The 21,756-nt window shown below is 39.5% G+C and overlaps 1 protein-coding gene across 2 annotated transcripts in view; it reads left to right on the top strand.

Annotated features, from left to right (window-relative positions):
- The window catches only part of CWF19L2 (CWF19 like cell cycle control factor 2), a 1,774,451-nt gene that overhangs the window by 1,010,370 nt on the left and 742,325 nt on the right, over window positions 1–21,756 (top strand). For both annotated transcript variants that reach the window (XM_044072604.1, XM_044072603.1), the window contains exon 13: window positions 15,330–15,446. In XM_044072604.1, the coding sequence (XP_043928539.1) occupies window positions 15,330–15,446 (117 nt within the window). The remainder of the gene's footprint in view (window positions 1–15,329; window positions 15,447–21,756) is intronic.

The raw sequence follows: 21,756 nt of genomic DNA, 5'->3' as shown, positions 1-21,756 counted from the left end.
TCAGAATTCCTTATGGTTGAAAAACATTTTGTACCTTCCATTTTTGGAATTCCTCTTCTTCTTTCAGCTTTTTCCTGGTTAGGGGTCGCCACAGCGGATCACCTGTCCGCTCATGATTGGCAGTGGAGTTTTACAGTGTCGATGTGCCAGCCCAACACCCAACCTTCCACAGAAGGCACACACTCACACCTAGGGCCAATTTAGAGTGTCCAATCCACCTACAGCATGTCTTTGGGATGTGGGAGAAAACCAGAGCACCCGGAGGAAACCCACGCGACCATAGGGAAGACATGCAGACTCTGCACAGAAGGCACCCCAGCCGAGGATCGAACCGGAGAACCTCTTGCTGTGAGGCGGCAATGCTAACCGCTGCACCACCGCTGCTGCCCTGTTTTTGGAATTCCTAAAATACACAAAAGCACTACTGACCCTCCTTTGAGACCTACAGTGGCTGCTGGAGGATCAGAAACTGAATCTATAGCGGCTTTTGTTGTTTTTCATTGTAAACACATTTTATTCAACTTTCCATAATATATTGTTTGATTCATGGCGTCTTTTAGAATTGTTAAATTCTTTAGAAGGCAGCAAGGATACATGGCTTGTAAATGTTGATGTTGTTAACCTGTTTTCTATAAAACCTTATTGTACAGGTGTGATGATGCGAGGTATTGCCAGCTATGCCAGGAGAAGTAGGGCAGTGGATGTGTAACATGTGCCAGCACATCTATATGTCATTTATATATATCAAACTAATTTGTACAGATGCTTGTTTTGAAAAATGTATTTGTAAAGCTGCTCGTGTTAAAAATGTACCAACAATGTGCCCTGCTGGGCAGGAAAAGAAATATACATCCATTATTGTAACTGTTTAAATGTGTATATTTTAACATATGATACTGGAAGAGAAGAGGTTAATCTCAATCCACCTAACTTTGAAAATAGTTTGAAATTAAATTAATTGGCTTAGGTCATAAAGATTGTGTCTTACAGTTCTCAATGCACCAGAGACAAAAAGTCTGTACTAATAAGCTTTCTGCATTCTCTTTGGGATGAACTAATTGCTACTCTGGAAGAGTGGAGGTCTGAAATTATTTTATGACTTCCAGGAGCTGCAGCAGATCTTAGCAAGGCTCTGTGTGTGTATTATTGACACACGTGCTAAATCTTGACAGCTTCTAGCAAAGTGGGGGTATTATGGGAACCAGACATCAGATGACCAGATGTATGTGATGTTATTCTGTAATTTATTTATTTATTTACATTTGTTGACCGGGAGTGTCCGACTGGACGTAGGTCCATTTTCAGCAGAGGCCCCGGGAGAAAAGCTCCACAGTTAAAATAAACAGACAGTAGATACATTGGATTACTTAGTGATTAATAATTTAACATAGCAATTAATTACAAACATATTTACAGATGAAGAACATAGTACATCAGTAGACAACTAGAATCTTTATCTGTGAGGTACATAATAGACATTACCAAATGTTACAATAAGAAGTTCCCACTGTATAATAAGTACTAGGCTTATGAGCATATGAGCTTGCTATAATCAAGGTAGTTAGTGGGGTGGAAAGAAAGGTAGTGGTTGGATGGGGTGGGTGATATTAGAGTGGGAGTTGAAAAGGCATAGCCAGCATGTTTTTAGGTGTGCTTTTAGTAAAGTTTTGAAGTGGGTGCATGATGGTACGGAGGTAATTGTGGGTGGGAGGGAGTTCCATAATTTGGCTATGACGCAAGAGAATAGTGCTTCACCAGCAGAGTTATTGGCTTTAGTGATCTGCAAGTGATTTTTGTTGCTGGATCTTAGTGGTCTGGTGGTGTGATAGGTTTGGAGTAGATTTTGGAAGGATGGGACATTTAGTGGATGGTTTACTAGTTTGTGGGCAAGTGTGAGTTGATGCCATTGAAGGAGGTGAGGGAGTTCAAGCCAGCCCAGTTCAGCAAGTGAGAGACCGTGGTGACTATGATAGGATGCCCCTGTGGCGAATTTGGCGATTTTGTTGTAGTAGGTCTCTAGCTTGTTTAGATCGCATTGCCTTAGGTTGGTATATATTGGAGAGGCATAAAGTAGGGTGGAGATAACTTGGGAATTTGCTATTGAAATCTTTGCTGCTTTGGTGAGAAGTTGCTTATTTCTGTATTATGCTCCTAGTTTTTTTGTGGACTTTTTTTATGGTCATGGATATGTGAATGTCAAATTTTAGTTTATTGTCTATTTCCACTCCTAGCAATTTGGTGTGTTCAGTTGGGTATATGGTGGTGTTGTCTTTTGCTGTGATGTTAAAGTGAGAGTTGTTTTGAGTATGTTTGGTAATCTGGGATAAAAATTATATTTTAAAACTAGTTGAGACTAAAGGCACATTGCAGTCTGTTTTTGGACCCTGACAGAGAGGAACCCCTCACCTACTTTATATTGCCTTGCTCTAGTAAGTGAACCAGAAAATAGTAATTCTTTAGATCAGTCAGGAAAATGTAGTGAGATTAGTTAAGTACTGTTTTTCTGTATCTGTGTGAATGTGTTTGTCTGTATTATTGTAATGTTTCCTGTGATTGAAACTCTGTTGTATATTGTAAATAGATATTCTGTATTTTCATGTTCTTTTATTATTTATTAAATATATTTAAGCTTTTCATTGTAGCTGGTCCTTTAGAGAATATTTTAAACTTTGAGAGTAGTTATATTTATTTTGGTGACTGTGGCCACTCCTGAAAGCCTTACTGTTTTGGTCAAACACCATCATTTGTGTTAATATTAATTTCACTCCGTATAATTGAATACCGTTGGAAGAGCCTTAGACTAGCTGGCTTTGGAAAGTCTGGTGGCAGTAACTACTTTATAGAATGGGCAGAAGGGGGCATAGCTAGTAAATCTGTGCCAGCCTTTCCCAGGTGTGTGTGTGTGTGTGTGTGTGTGTCTGCTGCTTGAAGCATGGGCACTAAGCAGTGGTTTCACGGAGAAGGTGCTGGACGACGTGGCTTAGACACTCGGCTGAGGACTCATCTCTACAGCTGTGCCAGTTGGGACACTCATTGGGGTCCTGTAGAGAGAGAAATTCACACCCCAGACTGAGTGTTTCCTTGTGTACTCTTAAAGGAGAACCGCACCCACAGACTCAAAAAACATGTTTATTTTATCATGATTTGATGTTTCCAACATTTTAACACCACTCTAGGACTCTTTACAGGTTTTTAAATATTTTTATATGTAATTTCAGAGTCTGGCCACATGGGGTCTAGCATCTTGAAGAGATTTCAAAATTTTCTAATCCTTCTGCCCTCCCACTTTCCACTGTTTGTCTTTAACACATTACATCACGCAGGCTTCTTTGTTTAGAAGCTTCTGTGACTGCATTCACTTTACATTGCAAACCCCAGTGTATTTAAGAGAAATTGTGCTTGATGCAGAGAGCTGCATCCAGAAATACTGGGTGTATCCATTTTTGTTCCAAGTGAACTTCCCCCTCCTGTGTCAGTGATGAGAACTCAGGCTCCTTGATTACTGGCCCAGAACGTGGACGTCACAACAAGCTTGGAATTTTTTAATGAAACATTAATACGCAATGAAAAAATAGCATCATCAAAAGTTAACTTTCTTATGGAATGTAAAGAATTGGTACTTAATACCTTCTTATATTTTGAAGATTTGTTTTTTGTCAAACCTTTGGTGTGACTATAGGTTCAAAATGTGCACCCATTTATGCCAATATGGTCCTAGCAGAGTGGGCGACAAGACTTGTATTTACATCTGAATTCTTCATTTATGTTGCCTCCTATTTTAGATTTCTGGACAACATCTTAATTATTTGGAAAGGAGAACAAGAACTAATTCCTGAGTTTGAGTATTAAAGTAGTACTACTTCCTTCTTAAAATTTACGCACAAGTCTGACAAGCATCAAATTGATTTTTTTAGATATCCATCTTTACAAAAATCAGAATGACAGTAGATTTTTATATACTGTCTTCTGTTCAAAAAAATTCTATTTCATTTTTACACTTTGAGAGTTGTCACACCCCCATTTCGGAAAAAAAAGTGTGGTTCACAGACAGATTGTCCACCTATCCATATTAATTTCATCCAATATCTTATTTTTAGAAGAGCTGGACAAATTAATACACATGTTTTTAGAAAGGGGCTATCCATATACTTTACTAAAGAAGATAAGTAGATAAATTAAAAGGGATACATCAGTTAGATTTGCTCCTATTTTGAGACATGAGACAGTCTTAAGTAACGTTAAGACACCTTCTAGTGAGAATGGCAGTAGAACTTGTGCTATGATACTATTTTTCAACTATGATACTATGTACATTAACAAAACAGTAAGAATGGCTTGGAATATGGAGTTACCTCCTGATGTTAAGAAAAACTGGGTAGTAGTCTCACTCATGTAGTTTATAGTAGAGGTAAAAATATTAAAGGATAGAGAGTAATTGAGAAACTGTAAGTAATAATTTTAAATCAAAGATGTTTGAGTGCAGTAAATGTAAATTTTGTAATTTTGTAAAAAACTAATGCCTTACATAGGCATTCTGTTGACTGCATTAAGAGATTTTTATTTATTTGCCATTGATAAGGTATTATTTAATCGGGGGGGGGGTGACTGTGAAAATCTATTGGAACATAAGGAGACAATGTGGCAGTTAAGGTTACATGCAGCTGAATCACAACCTGGCTTGAATGATTCTTGTTCCATTGCTGGGACTTTGAAACTTCGAGCAGGAAGATTTTAGTATTTATGTAATTCATTTCATTTCATTTATTCAATTTTTAAAAATATATATTTTTTGAAAAAGAACATTTTTGATTGATTTAATATACAACTTATAATCATATTTTTTTATATAGAGGGTTGCAGTTCAGAAAATATTATATTTATTATACATTTTTATCAATGTTGGATAATACTTCTGTTTTTATCTTCATTTTATTTTTAGCATTATTTATGTAACACAAACTGTTTGACTTGTACTGTTACTTATTGCACAAAGTATTAAGATAAGTGGGGTGAAAAAGGTTTGATTTTTATTTAATTTGACCTAATTAATTGATGAGTGTGTATATGTGTCTGTGTATTTATATGTATATATATATATATATATATATATATATATATATATATATATATATATATATATATAATATTGTCTGTGGCTGTATTAATTTACTTTGATGAAGCCTATTGTGGATATGTGTGAAAGCACTTTGTGTTCGTTAACATTATTAAAGACTATTTCTGCTACCTCGTACTGTGTGGGACCGTATTTTTTTTTTTGCTTAATTTTTTTTTGTTTATCTTTACTGATCCCTTGACGCTGCTATTAGTGATTGTCATTGTCAGCCTTCAAGCTCTTGGTACTGAAACTCTCCTTGGCACAGTGGGTGACATTAGCTGTGAGCTTTGTCATCATCATATCAGCTTCAATTACATGGGACTCTATATCAGTGATGGGGGTTGATGGCTTTGGCACTGATGATTTAGATACAGCAGCCAAAATATAGAAAGTGTTCCACAGCAACCTCCCAGGTTGTCAGCTGTTGGTTAGATGCCTTTTGTGTCAGCTCCACCCTGCCAAAAACATTGTTTGGTACCTTGGGTCTTTCATTCTCATCACTCTTGGTCCTAGCACTGAAGAAACAATGTAAATGCTCTGATTTGGGGAAGATCAATCTTCTGAATAGTTAGGTGAGTCCACTTCAAACATTTTGAAAAAAGATGACATATAAGAAAGGGCACCTCAGCTCTCTACCAGTGTCTCCCACCTCAGAGACAGATCTCGACAAGTGGAGGCTACCCCAGAATCCCTTCCAGAAGACCTCAAATTTGGGAAAGTTACAGAACTAATAAGGCAGAGGGGACCACAGCACAGAAACCTTTCCTATACTGTAAAATAGAGCCTACAGGACTCTTGCCTGCCCCACCTATAGCTAGTTTGGTCCCTCCCAAATTTGATCGTGGACAGGGAGTGGTGAGCCAGACATTGCTGTGCCAATCCCTAGGAAACAGAAGCTGCTATGACTTTGCAGGGAAAGACCTCAAGTGGTGTATAGCCACCTTTGTGTCTTCTGTTGTTTTGACAACTACCACCAGTAGAGGGCCTTAGAAGAGTGCACTTAATCCATCACTCAGATAAGGATTTCAGGGCTGTGGATCAAATGGGAAAACAAGCTTTTCACCATAAATGTTCTAAACTCTTTGAATCATGTGACATGTTTTCCTTATGAGTTGGTAGACAAGACTCTAAACACTGAAATAGTTGCCACACAGCGATCTGCATCATTAAATAGAATCACAAGTGGCAACCATGAGTAATGTCACATCGCCCTCCTTTTGGCAGACTAAGTAGTGAGAACAGTTAGGACAGTTCTTACCATGAGGATATAGGCCTAGCTCAGACTGCACGGATTTCTGGAAAACTCTAAGGCAGCCTTATTATTATTATTATTATATTATTATATTAAAACTTCAAAAGAGACCACAGCTCTCTCTGTTCTGAGTCTAGTTGCCCGCCTCTTATGTTAATCTGACCATATAACTCATTTCTCTCTACTTTCACTGGCTTATGTGAGTAATCACAAAATCATCATTTTTGAAATCCCACCCCTTCAATTATTTAAATTTATTGGCCATCCTACAGTATTTCATAGTACCAAAATACAAAAGTGACCACCCCTTTCAATCCATCTTGCTGTTTTAAAAATAGTAACTCTCCACTAAACCTTAACTTTTTAAACAGGTAAAACTCAAGTTACCTACTTTCACATCTAACTTCTCTAGTGCACACTGCAGAGTGCATTCTTTTCAATCTTACCTTTAAGCATCCCTGTGACTAGCACTTTCTCTAATACCTGCTGGAAAGCACTAGGAAGCCTTAAACTCATACAAACACTGAACTCTCCTTGTTAACAAGGAGAAATTAATAGTAGGCACTAAACAGCCTATAATTGCAAAGTACCTTGCTAAGGAAACAGCTCCTATACTTTGCAAAGAAAAAAAAAAGCCCCAAACCAGGCATGTCCAAGGGTCAGCTTCCGGTGATTTCTCCTGTCCACCTGGTGAATCTGGGCATACTGGGGCAATGCAGCAATTGCCTCATGTACACAGACAACCCTCTCCTCCTACCACCCAACTCTACAACCTGTGAGAGATGCACTTACATAGCCAAAATGGAAGCAAAGCTCTCTCCACCCAAGATTGTGCTAAACAGTCAAGAGGAGAAGGTTAACACCCACACTACACCTCAAGCAACACATAGCCCTTCTAAACCCGCACCACCAACACCCACATATAGCAACACTAAATCCACATATGCAGAGGCCCTTAACTGTAACCTGCCCAAGCAACAAAGACCTCTGAAGCTGAAACGCAAACAAACACCAATCACAACCAATGTGTCACATAGTTCACAACACCAGCGTGCCACCCAGCAACAGCCCCTAAGGCAAGACAATGTACCTAACACTTTAGTCATAGGTGACTCTATAGTCCGGCACACTGATGTCCCTCTCACCAGGTTGAATAAGGAGAAAATTACAGTCAGCTCCCTGTCGGGTGCCAGGATCCGCCACATAACGCATGCACTCAAGTCACTCTACAACAAGTACAAATATGACTCTGTCATTGTCCATGTTGGAGTGAATGACTTGAGACGTACCTCCCTGGACTACATGAAAAGAGACATGGAAGAGCTCTCGGATCATGTGGCCCAGGCAGGTATGACCCTAGCCCTGAGTAGCATCCTGCCTTCGCCCAGAATGATACCACAATATAAGGATAAAATGATTGACTTCAACAATTGGCTAAGCTTATGATGTCATTCAAAGGGGATCCAATATCTGTCTGCCTGGGATGACATGATTGACAGACCACGATGCTTTGCCAGTGATGGTCTGCACCTGTCGCCTCTCGGATTCAGGTTACTGGCTAAGGCTCTTGCCACCCCTATAGTGCCTTTTTTAGGCAAACTTCAAAGGACAAAACCACCACCGTAACAGGTACAAGCATGTAAAATCTGAAGGTAATGCTACTCAATGCTAGAAGTCTAAACCTCAAAATGCACTCTCTCGAGGCACTCCTAAAAATGGAGAACATCGATATCTGTGCAGTAACTGAGACCTGGTTCAAGACTCCAGAGAGCACCCCTGCAATACCAGGCTACAACTCTTACCACACTTTTCGGCCACCAAACCAGGACCGAAACACTAAAGGTGGAGGAGTGTTAATATTCACCAAGGATATTCACACCACCAGGCTAGTTAGCCAACACAATGTGTCTGAAATTCTCCAAGTGCAACTAACACTAGGTAAGACTGCAATCCAAATTGTAGCTTGCTACAGATCCCCCACCATACCCCAAGATTCTCACTACACCTTTCTAAACATACTGGAAAATATTAAGATAGAACCAAACACCCTAATACTGGGTGATTTTAACTACCCTGCCATTAACTGGGAAAACTACTCATGTCCCAACACCTTTGCGCAACGGTTCTTGCAATTCATAAATTCCAATGCCCTGGATCAACTAATCCATAGTCTCACCAGGGGCTCCAATATCCTAGACCTGGTCATTACCAACATGGGAAATCAATGCTCCATACCTATGGTCACCCCCTCGTTAGTCAGGTCTGACCATAAGCTAATCACCCTTAACATTCAGATCCCACCCCACCCCCAGTAAAGAAACCACCATAAAAAACTTCTCCAAAGCCAACTTCATGCTACTCAAGTCAGAAGTGACAAACTTCATGACACCCATGCAGGCGGGAACTGAAAGTTCAACTGCTGAATCCTACACTAAGGCACTGTATGAGCACATCCACTCATGCATGAATCGTGTCATCCCAAATAGAACCAAAATGCTCTCATCCAAAAAAAGGAAGCCAATCTGGTGGTCCCCTGCCATAAACAAACTTTACAGCAAAAGGAAGAAACTTTTGCAGAAAAGAGGAAAATCCCAGGATGCAAAAAACTCCCTTACTAGCCTCAGTAAGAAACTGAGATGCCTCATAAAATCCTCCAAAGCTAGTTACGAAAATAAAATTGCCAAAGATTCCAAAGACAACCACAAAGCATTCTATAACTATGTCAAGAATCTAAATGTCAATGCTCAGATCTGCTCTGAGCTAAAACAGAATGGCATTAAATGTACTGATCCAAAGGATATTGCCAATATCCTGGCAGATCGATTCAGTGCCAACTTCACCCCCCTCTCACCCCCTAAATGGCCCATCTCAATACCGGAAGATTGCCAAGTTCCAGTAATAACGGCCACACAGGTACAAAATGCACTCTCTAAAGCCAAGAATACAGCATCCATGGGACCAGATGACATCCCGGGCTGTGTACTACATGAACTACAATATGAACTGGCACCTCACCTAAGTGTCATGTTTAATCATAGCCTCACCTCAGGTTTCGTGCCCACTGAGTGGCGCAGGGCTACAGTTATCCCAATCCACAAGGGGGGATCCACCTTGGATCCCGGAAACTACCGTCCCATCAGTCTGACAAGCCTTATCTGCAAGGCCATGGAGCGTATTATCATGGAACTTATAAACAAAGACATTGGCAACCTTCAAACACTGGACCCCACCCAGTTTGGGTTTGTGAAGGGCCGATCTTGTCTCCTAAACCTGATTGACTTCTTTGAATCAGTCTCCAGAGCCATGGACAAGGGTAAGGTGGTCCACACAGCCTATCTAGACCTTGCCAAGGCCTTTGACACCATCCCCCATTCTGGAATCATAGATAAACTTACTAAGTTGGGCATTAATCCCTATGTCACCCAATGGGTTGCTAAATGGGTTACTGATAGAACCCACACTGTAAAAGTGGCCGACTCCAAATCCAGCTCCAGACAAGTGACAAGTGGAGTACCTCAGGGTTCAGTCCTGGGGCGCTCTTGTTTGGCATCTACTTCTCTGAAGTACAGGTCAACACTAAGGGACTCTGGCTAACAAAGTTTGCAGATGACTGCAAACTGGGAGCCATTATTGAATCCCCAAATGATGTGGATACTCTGCAAAAGGGCCTTACAGAAACAGATGCTTGGTGCCAGAGCCATGGGCTCAAGCTCAATGCCAAGAAATGTATTGTTATCCCCTTTGGGAAAAAACATGTATCCATGAATTACCATATAGGTGGCAGTACACTAAACACAGAAAGTGTGATAAGAGACTTAGGGACACAGGTGGACAGTGGTCTCACCTTCGATAACCACATCGCCACAACAGTCAGGAAATCCTTTTATGTGGCACACCTCATCACGAAGGGCTTTTCAGCCAGAAAAAAGGAGGTCATTGTCCCACTGTACTCATCCCTCATTAAACCCATTATAGAATACAACGCCCCATTTGGTATGTACCTCTCAAGACATCTGCAACAACTGGAAAGGCCTCAGAAATACCTCACTAAAAGAATCACAGGCCTAAAGCAGATGGCCTATGCTGACCGCCTTGAAAAAGCTCCAGCTGTACTCTGTCGCATATCGTCTACTCAGAGGCGATCTCTGCTTAACATACAAGGCCATGTCAAACCCAGAGCTGTTGGACATGCTACACTTAAAGAAATCCCAATCCCTCAGAGCTACACGCTCCAGGTATCTAAACCTTGTCATCACAATAAACAAAACATGCTGGAGGGATAGGTTCCTGACCCAGAGACTCCCCAGACTCTGGAATAGATTGCCCATACATGTCAAGCAGAGTGCCTCTTTGGACCTCTTCAAGAGGAACCTTGACGATTGGATGGGAGAAAGGAAATTCACCCCAGGGATCACGTCAGTCTCCCTGCTAGACAGGGGTCCAGGAAAATAAATAATGTGGGAAGAAATAGCCAGGGAATTGTTATGGCTAGGCTTGTATAGGCCCTAGGGCTGATAGCCTAGTACCAACCTATGAACCTATGAGCCTTTACTATTGCCCTTTTCAATGGATCTTCCCTCTTTAGATCCCAAGTAAAAGAGAAGTTACTCAAGAACGAGAAAAAAAGAAAAATGGCCATAGCTTTTGGGGTCATAGCTCTCATGCGCTGTAATTTTATAAGCACTCAACTAATTTTGACTCAAACATTTGCTCCATACATAATAAAGTTGGACATTGTTTTGAGAAGTTTTAAGTTAATAGTACTGGTATCTAAAACTTGCCCTTAGTTTAGAGCCTTTTCCAAAATTATTTATTTTTTCTTTCTCCCTGATTCTGAAGGTGAGACTTTTGAAATCTAGGGTTGAGTTGAAGTTCACATTCCTCTGGTGATTTTTTTTTATCAGGAAAAAAGGGGAGTGACAAACATGTGATTTAGAAAATTCCAACATTGCCTTATAAGCAACATTCTGAGAAAATATTAAGATTGTGGCGGCTTCTCTAATGGATGCCAGTGTTATGCATAGGTAGACCGCCAAATCAGGGGTTCCATAGCCTTCCATCTGATGGCAGTCAGGGGTGGTATATACCTACATCTGACTGTGTGACTGGCCATCTTGTCAGACAATTGTAGCAGGGGAAATAATTTCTAGAGACTATTTCATACTCTTTTCAAAAGATTACATTTCTGCTTTCAGATGTCCCACCCTGCCAGAGACAAGCAGCCAAATTAGAGGGATCCAACATACTAGCAAAACAAGCCATCTAGGTGATACCACCAGACTATTGTTTACACCAGATTCTGTTTTAGTCCCAAACAAATTAAAGAACTCAGGTCAGTTTTAAACCTTAGCAGCCTGCATCTTTACGTAATGAAAACCCAGGTACTGGATAAGTTAAATCACCCTCTGACACTCATACCTTACAGAATGAACTCTCCCTAGTAATCTCTTGGTGTACAAAAAATGGGCTCAAACTAAATACTAAAAAGTGCAGAATCATCACTTTTGTTAGATAGCGCCTCCTGTCATCATATTGTATAGACACAACATCACTACAAAATGAAAATGTCAGGGGCCTAGGAACTTGGGTTGATAACCCCCTTCTTTTGAACATCATCTGTCAATTTTTTTTTTAGAAAATCTTTTTATGTAACACTGCTAATTAACAAAAGCATATCATCAAGCTCTAAAGAGGTATTCACTCACTCACACTCGACATTGATTAGACGAATTATCAATTACAATGTCCCTTTTGGGATGTATCTCAGTAAACATATCATACAGAAAGACACTAAAGGTTCCTAACCAAAATATCAGAGGCCTAAAGTACCTGAGTTACCAAGAGATGCTCGACAAACTATTCCTTTTTTCAGTGTCTTACACACTTTTGAGGAAAGATCTCTATCTCATTTATCATGCCATTAGAGACTTATTTGTCCCAGACTTACCTGCAGCTCCAGAAGTTCAAAATCTGTACAAATACTAGAATGAGTCTTAAATCTTCACCATCAGGTAAATAAGACATGGTGTTGGGACAGGTTTATGATCCATCCCCATAGTACAATTGCCATACACTTTAATTTAATTTTCTTTGCTGTCAAGAAAAAAGGACAGCCAGTTTCCAAGCAAATAATTTCCAGGTGGTTGCCTCAGACTATTCAGTTCTGTTATTCTTGTCATTCAAAAGGCCCACTTCAGGATGTCAAAGCTCAGTCCACCAGAGCTATGGCTACTACTTGGGCATTTTGGAAAGGGATAGTCTGTACAGCTATTCTAGAGGAAGCAGCTTGGTCATTAGTGCAAACTTTAAACACTAACAGTTTTGCCTTCTTTTCCAGGAACAGGACAGGATTTGTTAATCTGTCCTCCAGAGACTTCTGGACTCTAGCCCTGTTACCTCCTCACTTGCCTCCTTAGCTTTGACAATCATCTCATATTGCTGTGTGGTACTGCAGCAGTGATCTAATGGTGAGCGTAGTACAGTTGTGTAAGTTAACTCACCATAATAGTAGAAATTCAGATAAATCAGTGTTGCTGTACTAATGCCCTCCCTTCTTCCATCATTGCTATTTTCCTGTATTACTGGCTGAGTTGGAGTCTCTGTCACTTCTACCCCTTTTTCTTACACAACATTTTATTACTGACATATTTTTCCAGAGTATAAGGCTTCAGTCTCACTGAATTTGGTGCACTGTGCACCTTTACTAGTACCCTCACTTACTGAAGTGAATGTACAGTGTACAAGGAAGGCACCCATTTTAATATACTGTCCTCTGATTCCCTTGGCACCATATGTCCATGTAGCTATATACTAGTGCAGCAGTGATATTTTGAGCATCTACTGTTATGGGAAGTTAACTTACACAACTGTATGTTACTCCTTATTTGGTCCTGTTTCTTTTCAGCATATTGATTCCTCAGAAGGTAAATAAGATAACCAGATATCCTCATTTCTGTTAAGACCATGCCACAGTTTACTATGGTCCACATAGTCAAAGGCTTACAGAATAATAAAGCAGCAGCAAATCTTTTTCTGGCACTCTCTTGCTTTCAGGTTTTTTTTTTTAACTCTTGGTTTCTTTCATTGTCCAGCAGATGTGAGCAATTTGATTTCTGGTGGCTCTGTCATTTCTAAAACCAGCTTGTACATCTGCCGGTTCTCATTCTGTGTATATTGATTGGATCTAGCTTGCAGGCATGTGAAACAAGTGCATTTAATTGATAATTCGGACACTCTTTGACATTGCTCTTGTTTGAGATTGAATTATAAATTGACCTTTTAAGTCCAATGGCCACTGTTGTGTTTTTCAAATTTACTGGCAAATTACAAGCAATGCTGTAACAGCATTATTTGCAGGATTTAAAACAGTTCAGCTAGAAGTTATTCTTTTCCTCAGACTTGTTATTAGCAAGGTTTTCTGATGTATGTTTAACTTCCTTCTCTGAGATGTCTGCTGTAGATCAGGGACCATACCATTGTATGTGTGAGTGATGTCAGAGCATATGTCTTATATTGTTCTGCTGTATATTCCTGCCACCTCTTAATATCTTCTTGTAGGTCCTTCCCATATTTGTCTTTTATCATGACCATTTTACCTGGATGTTTTTGTTCATATCACCAATCATCTTGAAGAGATCTGTTGTTTTCCCCATTCTGCTATCTTCCATTACATTATACATTTGTTTACATAGACATGCCTCCTTTTCTCTATTTCCAAAAATTCTTCATTCAGTTTGGTATATTTCCATATCTCTCTTTCCTCATCCACTTTTACAGTCTCCACAGGTAGCTATTTTGCCTCATTAATATTCTGTTTAGAACATATTTTGTTGCCAACTCCTGAACGATGTCACAGTCATCTGTCCATAGTGTTTGAGATGCTTTATCCCCCATGTCTAATCCCTTTAATCTGTTCTCCACTTCCAATATAAATTAATCTGGAATATTGTTGAACTTGTGTCTAGCTGGCCTGGAGGCTTTTCTAGTCTTCTTTAATTCCAGGCTTTGCAATATAAAACTGATGTTCTGATCCATAGCAAGGTTCTGATCTTGTTTTTGCTTATTTATTAGAACTCTTCCAGCTCGTACTGCAAAGTATGTTGTAAATCTGATTTTGGTATTGGCTGTCTGGTGATATCAGTGTATAAAAACATCTCTTAGGCTATTGAAGGAAAGTGTTTACTATGACCAGTGAATTATCGTGGCAGAATTCTATTTGTCTCTGCCCCACTTCATTTCATACACTAAGGATTAACTTGTCTGTTATTTTGGTTATTCTTTGACTGTCAGCTTTAGACTTCCAGTCACTTGCGATTAATGTAATATCTTTTTTGGTATTATTTCCAGAAGGTGCTGCAGATCGTCATTAAGCTAGAAACTTCCTCCTCTTCAGCTTCTGTAGATGTAGCATAAATGTTATCACTATAAGGGTGACGATTTGCCTTTCTGCCCGTTTGAGATAATCTGTCTTTTTTTGGGTTGTTCCCATGTATTGACTGTAATGCTCATTAGTTAACTAGACAGGCACACTGGACATACAGTCCATTTTCAGAGGTGACCTAGGAGCAATGTGTAGTTAAGTGACTTGCTCAGAGTCCCGCAGTAGGCAAATGGAGGCTGCAGGAGTCAAACCTAGGACTTCTGCAGGGCTTAGCAGCACATTACCTTGAACCTCTGCACCAAACTGCCAGGTTTTGTCACCCTTTTATTAACTATGAGGGAAACTTCATTTATTTTGCAAGATTCTTGTCCACAGTAGAAGATCTGATAAATCAATTTAGTTCACTGATTCCCAAGATGACAATGTTTGTTCTTAAGTTTCAGTTGTATACCACTGAAAAGCAACATTTTTGCATTGGCTAAGGATGAGATGCTGTATACTGGCTTTTGTAGCATAACACTTTTCTACACTTACTTTTCTGTACTGGTCTGCCACTTGTAACATTGCACATTTGTTTTTAGGTATATATCTGCCTACCTAGTTTCCAGTCTCTATCAGAAGGTCACTGTCTGATTATTCCAATACAACACCACTGTGCAGCTACTCTGGTGGATGAAGATATCTGGGACGAAGTTCAGGTCAGTGTGATATTGTAGGTAATTGTGTTATTTTGCAGAAACTGCAAGTTTAATTTACTAAAGGCTTGCACACTTGCCAAATTGAAATGTTTGCAACTTTCTCTTTTGGTACCCATATATATATATATATATATATATATATATATATATATATATATATCGAACGTTTACTAGTTCGAACCACATATGGCCGAGACCATATGTTTGAAATTGTAAAAGTTCGATCAGACTGAATGGAGATCTCTGTACAGAGCGGAAAAGGAAGATCTCCCATTTCAGCAATGTAGTGCGATCTCGGAGTTGGTATATTTAAGTAAGGGGAGTGTGGGGGTGCAGGGGGCGTAGCCTTCCTGCTATAGATGTTTAGTTTTGTGTTTTTTTGTTTTATGTGTTTTTATTTCAGTGTTCGAACTTTTACGAGTTCGAACATATGGTCTCGGCCATATGTGGTTTGAACTTGTAAAAGTTCGATCTACTGAAGTAGATCCATATATATATATATATATATATATATATATATATATATATATATACACACATACACACACACACACACACACACACACACACACACACACACACACACACACACACTCAAATATATGTAGACTGATATTTATTAAATAGTGATGGGAAGACCTCTGCTGAATTTCCATGTGTTTAAAAAATGATAAAAAACTGTGCAAGTGATCTTTAATCTAATTCATTGTTTGTTTTGGGAGAACTTGAGCATTTCCTGTCACTCATTGGGTTCAAAGCACTGGAACAAATCCTTAATGAGGTGCTAACCCATTGCAAGACACACACACATAGAAACGTGTGGGTGCACATATCTCTAGCAACTTCTAATTCAGCTATGGCATGTCTTTTGAATATGTGAGGAACCCTGAACATCACGCCAAAAACAACACAGACACAGGGACGAAATGTGGATTTCTCACAAAAGCTACACAAGGTGAGAAACAGACTGGGAACCAAGCTCTTTGAGACTTAACTGCCATCTGCTGCAATACTTTGCTTCCCTCAGCAAAAACACTTCCAAGGAAAACAGTCGATATACAACTTGGATTCACCAGGACAGGCAAATGCAGCTTCAGAATGACTACTACTTCCCCTTTATCCATTACCTTTAACCCCATATCCCTAAGAGGGAATCTTTTTTTGCTGACAAAGATAACGGGCAAGTGGGTGTTGTAGACAGTACAGCAAATTTATGCTGTATAATTTGTTCAGAAACCATGAGGACACCTAGCTTCACTTGCTCCATCTCATCAGGTACATGTCACCCTTTGGGACATGGATCCACTTCTGCCCGGGCTCATGCACTTCACTTCCTATGCATAAGGCTCCAGCATTGACCCTTCTTGGGCTGCTTTCTGCGGTCCATCATCAGCTAGATTCTTCCATATCCAGATAAGATGGGTCATTGTTATGAAACTTTGCATCTCCCATGGCAGAGAAAATTCCTACACCTATTTCCTCTGTTCTCCATGATTTTGTACCTCATCTTAACATTCAACACAACTGAGAAGGAAAAAGTGCTCTGAAACAGTACCAAAATCACTACAAACCAAAGCACTTGCAGAACCAGCAAACAAAATGCCTCTTCAGGTCAGTGAACCAAAAAGATTTATTTAACGCCACAAAACAATAACTTGTGTTTTCGTCCTTAGACTTCATCAGAATGAATAGTTAACCAAGCTGGTAATCTCCTTAAATAACCCTCCCTTCCCATTGACAAAACAATTAACCAATTAAAATATTTAGTATAATTGAATGTAGTGCATTCAAAGTGCAACTGTAAAAATGCAACTATAAAAACTCCTAAAACAAATAGTTACTTGTTACAGTAACAGATTTTTTTTTAAAAGCAGATTTTAAAAAACATTGAATCACATAATTAATATGTAAATACATAAAATGCAGGCCATCAAATGTAATATAATAGAAATAAGTAAAAAAGATGTGTTACACCAAAGTTTTAAATTGTGTTGAAACAAAGCTACAGTGGTAAGCTAGTAAAACACTACCATCTACTGGTCAAGAAATAATGCTAAATAAAAGCATTATAGTTTAGAAGATCTAGGGACAGGGGCTAAAGAAATATAGCCATTCAAGCCTGGTTCGCTGTTGGCCTCCAAGCTCAAGTGCCAAAATAGTTCCCTGTACTCTATTGTTGTCTCCCAGGGACCACCTCGAGGGTCCTGTTCTATTTTTTCTATGACAAAAAAATAAACAAAAACTAAATAGTGCATTGTTAGTGTCTTGCTTACTAATGTCATATAAATGTTCGTATATTCGCCTCTTAAACTTCCTTGTGGTTTTCCCTATGTAGAAGGCTCCACAGGGTTTACAAATGGCGATATATATGACCCCCCCATGGTGTCACAGTTGGAGAAAGTGTTAGTTTCTAACTTTGTGTTCCTTTCCATTAAATACAAATTCTCCCACTGTATAACATGTGAGCATTGGGAGCAAGTCCCACACTTGAAAGTGCCTTTCTTCTGCCTGCCCTGCTTTGGTTTTCTATATTCCAACATTTCCTTAATATTTTTCTCCTTCCTATAAGTAAATTTCAGGGGGTCCTTGAATAACAAGTCCAAGTCAGAATAGTCCCCAAACTTCCCCCAGTTTCTAGAAATAATGTCTTTAACCAAATAAGTGTCAGTACTGAAATTCAAGATGAAATTACTACTCTAATTTGTGTCTGGGGTAGGGGTATTCTCTATGTTGGTTAGTGTGTTCCAATACTCCTAAGATGGGACTAAATCTCCCCCCCCCCTCCCATTTTTTTACTTAATTCAATACTTCTTCTGTTAAAGCACGGGGGTAATTTCTTTCCAAAAACATATCTTTCAGTTTCTTACTTTCTAAGTCAAAGTCCCCATCATGGGACGTCATCCTACTATTCCTAATGAACTGCCCTTTCAAAATTCCTTTCTTTTGTTTGAAAAGGTGGGCACTAGTGTAAAACAAGTAGGAGTTTGAAAAAGTCACTTTTCTGTAAACATTGGATTTCAGGTATCTTTTCAATCATGACATCCAAATATTGTAAGTGTTCCCTAGAAAAGCTATGGGTGAACTTAAGGAAGTTAGTAGTACTATTGGCGTACTCGATAAATTCTATTAGTTTCTCCTCAGGTCTAATCCAAAACATAAAATATCATCCAAGTAACGTCAATAGTATTTCCAGTATTCAGAATATACAGAATGAAAAACAAACTGCTCTTTCCAAATGGACAATACCAAGTTAGCGTACATGGGGCCACAACCCCCATGGCTACTCCACTTGACTGCCTAAAAAACTCACCCTCGAAATACAGAAAATTGTGTCTTAGTACCAAATCCATTAAATCTATGAACACCAAGATACTGTTTTCGTCAAAACTTCCTTTGGTTCTAAGAGCTTCTTCGAACCATTCTAACCCTAACTTGTGAGGAATGACATTAAATAAATCCTGGATATCTAAAGTAACAAAGATGAGTTCGTCACTATATAGGTCATTGGTGATACTGCTCAAAAAATCCCAAGAGTCCTTCAGAATGCCCGCCTGCTCAGACCAGACCCTTTTTAACCTTAGGTCCAACGATTTAGCCAAAGGGTAAGTTTTAGACCCAGTGGCTGCCACAGTTGGTCTGAGTGGCAGGTTATCCACATCCTTATGGACCTTGGGTATACCAAAAATAGATGGTACTATTGGTTTGTCCATAATTAAAAAATGATAGGTATCTTGACTAATCATGTCTTCATCAACCAGTTCTTTAAGAATAAAATCAATCTTCCTATGGGCTATGTTGATTTTGCTACGTGAAACTCTAGGGTATCTGTCCATGTTGTTTAACATATCCAACATCTTGCCTGAATAAATAATACTGTCCATAGGGACAATTCCCCCCCCTTGTCGGGTTTCATAACCCTGACTTGGTGGTTGTTCCTTAAAGAATCCAGGAGGGCGTGTTCTTCCTTATTTAAATTATATTGTCTTCTTTTCTTATTCAGACCCTTAAATCCAGAAAAAAGTGCCAGGGCACGCTATGGGTGATCCAAAAGTATTTATTCGCAATAAATTGCACTCGATTATTTCACTCAAACCAGTGAATACGATAAAATAATGAACGCTCTTTCATACACACAAAATACTGCGTTTTCGTCAAAAAAGACTTCTTTTCTTCTAAAAAACATTGAATCACATAATTAATATGTAAATGCATAAAATGCAGGCCATGGAATGTAATATAATAGAAATAAGTAAAAAAGATGTGTTACACCAAAGTTTTAAATTATGTTGAAACAAAACTACTGTGGTAAGCTAGTAAAACACTGCCATCTACTGGTCAAGAAATAATGCTAAATAAAAGCATTATAGTTTAGAACTGCGGTGGTGGTGCTGCGGTAGTGTTGTCGCCTCACAGTTAGACGTTGCACGTTCGATTCTCCGTTAGAGCGTCTTCTGTGTGTCGACATGCGTGAATGGGCGTTCCTTCGTTGAAGGTTGTGCGTTAGGCCCTGCAAGCCAGCACGTAAAAATCTACTGCCAGTCATTAGCGGACCGGAGTTCCGCTGTGGCGACCCCTAACCGGGAAAAGCCGAAAGACAGACAAAAGCATTATAGTTTAGCAGATCTAAGTTTAAGGACAGGAGCTAAAGAAATATAGTCATTCAAGCCTAGTTCGCTTTTGGCCTCCAAGTTCTACTTCCAAAATAGTTCCCTGTACTCTATTGTTGTCTCCCAGGTACCACCTTGAGGGTCCTGTTCTATTTTTTCTATAACAAAAAAAACAAAAACTGCATCTTTACAAAGTGTGGTGTGTCTAAATAGTGCATTATTAGTGTCTTGCTTACTAATGTCATAGAGATCATCTTAACATTCAGACAGAACCAAAGCTCACCCTTAGGGACCTTTTTGGAAAAGGAGGAGGTAGATTTTGGATCTCAGGTGCTTGTCAGTGCTGCAAGAAGCTCTCCAGTTTCAAGACAAGTTCTTCTCATATGAAAGAGAGTTGGCTGTGCCTAAGGAACTAATATGTTAAAACCAAATTCCTTGATCCTGCTGGATCATCTGGTCATAGTTTTATTAGTGATGGGGCTGCCTGAAAGTCCTCCACTCATTTGACATTCTGCTAAATGAAATAGCTTATTTGTTTGGATGGAAAGGTGCCCACTACTGCTAGAGTCAATCAGTTTGTAAATGGTTATGATTTATTTCAAGGTCGGGTTTCAAACAGAAATATTACAACAGCACTTTCCATTATCGTGTATATGCATTATACTTACAATTTCCATTATAACTCTGTTCTTTATTCTTGTATATTAAAAGATCCACGCGTGGATGCTGCAAACTTCCGTGCAAGAATAGATTATTCTTGCACGGAAGGGACCGTTCCCATGCAGCATGGCAGCGCGCCATGCATATTCATGAAGGCGTGCTGCCGTGCTGTAATATGGACACGGTTCTGTGTACGAGTGCAGGGGGAGTGTCTGAGAGCAGTGCTCTCCCAGTACACATGCCCCCTGCACACCATATTTGCCATACAGCGATGTAAGTAGAACGAGATCGCTCGTTACACCTCTCAACCTGTGTAAGAAATCTGGACAAAGCCATAAGGGACAATTGCCATTACAAACTTTGAAAGTTGATAGAATTACAGGTTTAGCATTAGCATGAATTTTCTGAAGGGTATAAAGTATATAACGCACACCTCACAAACCCGTTAGAGTAAGAAATCTGGACAAAGCTATAAGGGACAACTCCGAAACATTGCCATTACAAACTTATAGAAAATTGGTAGAATAAAGTGTAGTTGTGTACACTTAACATAAATGTAGATGTTCGAGTGTATTCACTGTTGCAGTCATCACATTTGGGTTATCTGCCTGCAGGTAGCCCTCAGCCGGCCTGAATACCAGTGTCTTGGATTCCTGCGTCGGATGCTGTCTCTACTTCCATGACGTCAGGTCGTCAGGAGTATAAAACATGCAGCCAACGCCATTACATCCGTTTTTCTTGCCCAAGATGTCACGTGCCCCCACAATGGGAAGCAATTGTATGTTATGGTACACCTCCATCAAAAAGCAAATACACCAGAAAAATTAAATATACCAAACAAGAAGGAAAGGTAGAGCCAAGAGAAGTCAGGGGGCTGGAGGGAGAGTAACCAGGATTGCAACAGTGAATACACTCAGACATCTACATTTATGGTAAGTGTACACAACTGTACTATGTTCGTCGTGTTTCACTGTTGCAGTCATCACATTTGGGTTGATTCCCAAAGCTAAGGAAGGGAGGAGGAAATTAGAGAGCATTAGGGC

The sequence above is a fragment of the Protopterus annectens genome, chromosome 5.part0 (assembly GCF_019279795.1).
Source record: "Protopterus annectens isolate FY-2018-M chromosome 5.part0, PAN1.0, whole genome shotgun sequence".
NCBI lineage: Eukaryota > Metazoa > Chordata > Ceratodontiformes > Protopteridae > Protopterus > Protopterus annectens.
This window is presented reverse-complemented; position numbering and strand designations above follow the sequence as displayed.